This window comes from Pundamilia nyererei, unplaced genomic scaffold, assembly GCF_000239375.1.
Source record: "Pundamilia nyererei isolate P.nyererei 1_Seehausen unplaced genomic scaffold, PunNye1.0 scaffold00001, whole genome shotgun sequence".
In the NCBI taxonomy this organism is placed as follows: domain Eukaryota; kingdom Metazoa; phylum Chordata; class Actinopteri; order Cichliformes; family Cichlidae; genus Pundamilia; species Pundamilia nyererei.
In genome coordinates this window covers 2,889,366-2,895,937 of record NW_005187402.1, presented here as the reverse complement: position 1 = coordinate 2,895,937, position 6,572 = coordinate 2,889,366, and the positions used below count along the sequence as shown (strand labels likewise).

At 40.9% G+C, this 6,572-nt stretch overlaps 1 protein-coding gene across 4 annotated transcripts in view; it reads right to left on the bottom strand.

Moving 5' to 3' along the window:
- Positions 1–6,572, bottom strand: part of il1rapl2 (interleukin 1 receptor accessory protein-like 2) — a 479,888-nt gene that overhangs the window by 193,590 nt on the left and 279,726 nt on the right. For all 4 annotated transcript variants that reach the window (XM_013913212.1, XM_005719422.1, XM_005719421.1 and 1 more), the window contains exons 3-4: positions 2,715–2,884; positions 1,423–1,526 (exon numbers count right to left, since the gene is read on the bottom strand). In XM_013913212.1, the coding sequence (XP_013768666.1) occupies positions 1,423–1,526; positions 2,715–2,884 (274 nt within the window). The remainder of the gene's footprint in view (positions 1–1,422; positions 1,527–2,714; positions 2,885–6,572) is intronic.

Below are 6,572 nucleotides of genomic sequence, written 5' to 3'. Positions count from 1 at the left end.
CTAGGAAGATTATGATGGACCTCTCCCATCCCAACAATGGACTCTTCTCACTGTTGAGGTCTGGGAAGCGCTTCTGCTCCTTTAAGGCCAAAACAGAGAGGATGAGGAGGAGCTTCTTCCCCCAGGCTATTCGGGCCCTGAACCAGGTGTAGGACTGGACTCTCCCACACACGTCACTATAAGACTGGACTCTCACACACACATCACATCACCACACACACGCTGGTTTTTCTTTATGCACACTTCCTATAATTTAAAATCTTTATAATCTCTTTCTACTATTTGCACATTTTTTTTTACTGTAAATTTCTAAGTTAATTTGTAAACTTTTGTAGTAACCTGTAAATTGTAAATACTGCAAAACCACTGTCATTTAATGGTTGGGCATTGCACAGCTACAAGCATTTCACCCTCATGTCATACTGTGTATGGTTGTGTGTGTGTGACAAATAAAAATTTGAATTTATACTACAATAACTGAAGCAGTTGTGCAGATTTGTTTCTGTTTGTTTCCTCCCGCTCCACCACACTACGCTGTCATTACAAATTTACACATAAACACATATTTCTAGAGGGCCTTACAGGGCTCAGTTTCTGATGTAGTACCAACTGTCATATTGTACATTTTCAATTGAATAAAATGGCAGGATGCCACTCAACTGGCAAGCACAGGTGCACCATCTCACACCAAATGTCCACACAGGCGCACACACTCACCTGCAAGGCATAAAACCAATGTTCTGATATTGCAAACACACCTCAAAAAATGCTAATTTCCTACTAATTGACTAATTGTCAAATAATAAAATAGCAGCTTAAGATATGATGAAACGTTTTGTAATCCATCGGTCATCTGTGTTTTGAATATTGATTGATTGATTAGTAAGAACAGGGGGCTTTTAATCATAAAATAAAATAGTGTTTATTTTTTTTCATTCAGACAGGAAATAGTGCTGCTTCTTGCCCTCGCTATGCAAATGGACCACATGTGTAGAGAGAGTCAGTCAGAAATTTATTCTCAGTTTGTTCCCATGAAATCCACAATGCAGCGGCAACCTCGTGAACCCTGCTGCAGGTCAGAGTCAGGCCAACGATATTTTGTTTGCATGCTGCTGAAATCCTTACTCTGTTTATTTAGTCTTATGAAGTAAATGTGCTGGGGCTGCAAGTGAAACTTCAAAATAAAGCCTGTGTTTTGTTGAGTGTGTTCACGTTGACCCAGCTCCCGTCTGGGGAGAAGAGCTGTGTTTATGTGATTCTCACAAACAATGCACCCATCTGAACCAGAAATAATTCTGAATCCTACTTTGTAAGAGAAACTAGGTTGTAATTATTTTACTTCAGGGTTGATGCATTACAGTGCCAGGATACTGGTCAGAATGGAGTCAGACAGGCCTGTGCACTGACATGCATCCACATTACCTTAAAACGCATGTGTAGAATCCACTGTCTTCCAATTCAGCAGATCTGAACCAGATGGAGTCATCTTCTTTACTCAGCCTGTGACCCGAGAAGATGATGGGCTCCTAAAAGATACAATAAGTAGAAGATTATCCAATCTAATAAAACAGGACTCTTATAATATGTATTAATGGAATCAACGATACAGAGCATGTATCTATAATCTGTAACGACTTCCTCTTGACCAAGAATTGACAACGGTAATGTGGTTGCTATGAAAAAATGTTATACATTTTAATAATATACCAAGTATTACCTTGCTACTCAGATATGCTGTTCATAATTTGAGACATTTTAATATACACAGGCTTATGGAAGTTAGTGATAAACACAAATGAGTGCACTTCTTTGATTTCTTCTTCACTCACATTTGTCCCTCACTACATGTTTATACACAACTCTGCATTTAATCATTAGTTGTTATTAATCTTTGTCCTGTCTCCTTCCCTCACTCCCAACTCGTCGCAGCAGATTGGCCGCCCCTCCCTGAACCTGTTTCTCCAGGAGGTTTGTACTTTTAAATTTATGCTTACATATACCTATACTTATATAATAATTACAGTTATTATAATAATTAGAGAAAGCAAATTATTCTTTAAAAATAATGCTTGAATGTTTTTGAGTTTTTTACAGCTTGAAGGACCTCTGTTACCTTTTTGGAAAGAAATTTAAACATGAAAAACTACACTCCAATTTGTGGAGCGTTTCCACTCAACCAGATGGTTAATCCAGCTTTTTTGGGGGGAAAACTTATCTTTTTATTTATTCCAGTTGGTGTAATAAAAAATAAAAAAATCATGGTCTTGGTTTGTTAACTTTGCAAATTCAGGTGCTGACTGAAAATCTGTTGCTGCGTGGTACAGACCAAACATGAAGGTTTGAAGTGTAAAATTCTTGTATGTAGCACTAATGAGCAGATATTTGTGTGAGCTGCACCAATAAGGTTTATGGCAACAGCACGCTAACCGAGTGGCATTATTTGATAACACATGGCACGTGGTGTTAAAAAAACAAAAAATCGCTAATACCGAGGCTTCAAAATTGCAGACTCCAAAAGCCAACGGCGCAGAGGTCACATCCGTGTTCTAAGCAGTCTCAGGGCTGCTCAGGTTATGGTTAGGTTAAATTAATGCTTTTTGGTAATTAACTTTTTAAATTTCCATTTCATGGTGTCTTCCTTGAAATTCATGATTCTTCTTCCCTGCCTCATCTTTCCTTCCACATCAGTTGTAGTTCAGACCAGTGACGCTCACCTCTGCATCGCCTTTGTTCTTGTACCAGATGAGGCGCAGCTTGGCGTTTGTGGCCATGGTGTAGTTGGTTCGGATGTAGCTGTAGAACAAGGCACATTTAACTCGAACAGGCTCACCAGCCAATACGTGGTACTCCTTCAGATCCACAGACCAGTCAATGCATCCATCCACTGCGAGGGGGAACACAGAGAAGAGAAATATTGAGGACATACACCATTATACACCAAATACTGCAGGAGAGAGAAACACTGATTAAAACTCAAACAACACAGGAAGCGAAACACGAACATAAACAGCAAAAACAAAAATCCTCACTCAGCCAAGGGTTTATATAAGATATGTATAAGTAAAAACATAAAGAAAAATGCTTGACAGGAGAAAGAAACGAGGATGTGAGAGAGCCAGAGAGTGTGAGTGACAGGGATATTGTTTTATCTCATTTCTTTGGTAATATTATTCTTTACCTTCAAAGCAATAGAACATTGAATGTAAATATTTTAACAGTTAGTCTGTTCTTTTGTTTCAGGGGAGGGAGGGGGGGCAACATAGTGGAAGATTAAACGAGTTACAAAAAAAAGTGTAGCATTTTTTTCTTAAATGTTGAAGGTACAAACACAGGAGGGTGTCAGAAATAAACTTCTTGTGAGAACAGACAAACAAAGTTCATTCTATTTTCTTTTGATTTCATCCCTACGACCAAATGTTTCTCTTCACTGTTATTTGTATAGAGTTTTTTTTCATACACCAAGTATGAAAAAAAAAGTAAGGACTGCTTACTAAGTATTGCTTTAGTAATTGGAGAAAATGTGTGCGAGATAAAAAGACAGAAATTCAGAATATGAAACATGGAGGGAGAGGTCATGACCAAAGGAACAGATGAAAGAGGAAGTGTGCTGCGGCAGTGTTGGGGTGAGTCCAGGTCAACAAGAACGAACAGAAAACAACTTGTAGATGTGAGACAAGTTTGAGATGGCGAGATGTTAGAGGTCGAAAAAAAAGACAAAGAGCTTGCCCTTCTGTTTTTTTCCTTTCCTCTCTGTCCCTCATTCCTCTCACTTCTTTTAGTTTTCCTTGTGGTCTGAGCCTCAGATAGCTGTGCTCTGTTTTAACTGTCACCCTCAGGCACTTGCCACAAGGCCTTCCCTCTGAATTACAGCCTGTAGCAATAAAGCCTCTGGTTCTGTCATCCACTTCAAAATACCTCTTATGTCTCTCATCTGTACTCTCCCCCTCTTGTTTATTAGTGTTGTCATAAATAGCGTATGTATGCTAGTTGGATTAGAACAGACCATAAGCTCTGAATGGCATCTAAAATTTGGCTGTGATATCATCTTTTTTCCCCCCAGCAGTGGAACGATACCGTTGACCACAATATCACAGCATGACTTAAGTAAGGAAAATGGAATCTGGAGGAAAGTTGTTCAGATGAACATGTCCTCTACCCACATACCAAGGAGGTCTGGCCCGGATCTAGTATGAAGCTGGCACTGCTGACTTCTGGCATGATAAGACGTATGCCATCCAGATATGGGCCAGGCCTGGCATAGATGGCACCGTTTATGTGATGGCATGCCATATCTGGCTCGATTGTGGTTTGCTTCATGGGCCCAGGCTCACAGAAAACAGGTCTGGCCCGGATCTGGCATCAAGCTGGCACTTCTGACTGACTGGTGTCATGGCAGGGTGTATGTCAACCATATGTGTACCAGGTCTGGCAATGACGTCACTGTTTATGGCATGGCATGCCATATCTGGCTCGATTGTGGTTTGATTTATGCAGCCCAGGCCCATAGAAAACAGGTCTTCCCTGGATCCGGCTGGTGCTTCTGACTGACTGGTGTCATGGCAGGGTGTATGTCAACCAGATGTGGATCAGGTCTGGCAATGAAGCACTATTTATGTTCCTGTTTTCCTATTTTAGCTAGAAGACCCAAATGCCATGTTGGAATACTATACTGCTATGGTAGCCAATGTTTCAAATGCAGGTTTGTGAGTGTACACTTTATCCAAAGCCTAGTGACGGTTTACTCATCGTTGCCAGTGGGTGGCTATAGCTCAGGAGTTGGAGCAAGTCACCTACTGATCGCAAGGTTAGTAGTTCGATCCCTGGCTCTTCCAGTCTGCATGTCAAGAGTGTCAATGTGAATGAATGTAGCTAGGAAGCACTCAGTTTAGAGAAAGTGTGAGATATTGTGAATGTGTTGTGTATAGCACTTTAAGTAATCTGGGCGAGTAGAAAAGCGCTGTATAAGAGTCAGTCCATTCACTGTCTGAACAGAGTTTCGTCATGTTACTTTTGCACTATTATGTTGTTATTACATGGCTTGATTAAGGTACACATTAGGCTGACATCTGGGGCCAGAGCTGAAACTGTTCTGGGCCAGCACAGGGCCAGCAGTGTGTCTACAACTGGCCCGTGGCTGCACACAACTTACACATGGCCCACATACTGCAAAGAATGACGGCCCTTTGGTGGCCCAGATCAGGTTTGCCAGAGGTAATCCACACATGGGCCAGGACAGGACCACCAGTGTGTCTGCAACTTGCCTTGTGCTGGCCCATGTGTGGGCCACCTCTGGCAAACCAAATCTGGGCCACCAAAGGGTCATCATTCTTTGCGGTATGTGGGCCATGTGTAAGCACATTGAGTGGGCCTGATCCGAGTCTTACCAATTTTATTATGTGGGTATATTTTAATATGCACATCTGGGTTTAAGGTTTGGCTTTAGCTTAGCTAACACTGCTAGCATAATGGACAGGTTTTTGATGGGGCTCCCACCTCCCACACAAAAGCATAGTCAAATATGCTTCCAAACCAACTTCCTTCCAAGCCAAAGACTAGAAGATATGATATCTTGCCTTTGGCTTCACCTGCGAAGATTTTCTTGTAAAACAAAGGTAAGCCTAGCAAAAAAAGTTTGGGAACCACTGGTCTGGTCTAACTCCAAATTACTTGTGATACAAAGTATCCCACGTCAAAAATACAACTGAATCAAATACAAACACATGTCTGTCCCAGCAGCTTGTCATAACAGGAATATATATAATCATGGCTCAGTAGCATATTCACTGGCATTGGGCCATTGTTGGCAAAATTTGCTGGGTCTGTGCTTTTTGGACACAGGATACAGGTTGTGGATCGTTACATTGGCTAGCTCTATAAGTCAATGTAAACATGTTTTAGCACTCTGTATGATGTGTCAGGTGTAATTTGTGTTGAGTTAAGTCACTACCAAAGATTTAACGACTTTATTTGCACCAGTTTGCGGTTTAAAATTACAGCCACATACTTAACTGGTACATTTATAGATTTAGCAATATGCATTAAGTCATACTGTGGCAGGAGAGATTCAGCATCACTGCACACACACTCATGTACAGACACACGGCAGATTTATTACACACACGATCACTCATTCACCTTCTCAAATTAGTGCTCGTCCTCATCTCCCACTACACATGCACCAACAGCAGTCATTTAATCAGTGACAAGCTTGACAGATAGTCATAAAAACTGTGCCGATCTGTCATGAAACACACAGTTTCACAGACTAAAAAAACATTTTTTTCATGAGAAAGGTAAAAAAGCCTGAAATTCTGTGCGAGTGTGTGTATGTGTCTGCGCAAATGTGTGTGTAAAAGAATTAAGTAATGAATTGGCCAGTCAGACTTGGTGGTTGTAAATTAATGAGCTGACACGAACTGAAGATGTTAGTGTAGTCCACTCAACACCTAACACACACACAGGATGCACCCAGGGCATCACATTAATAGAAAAATCACATTAGTTTGGTCGGCTGGACTAATGTGATTTGTTTGAGACAATGTTTAACACAGGTCAGACACACACACACACAC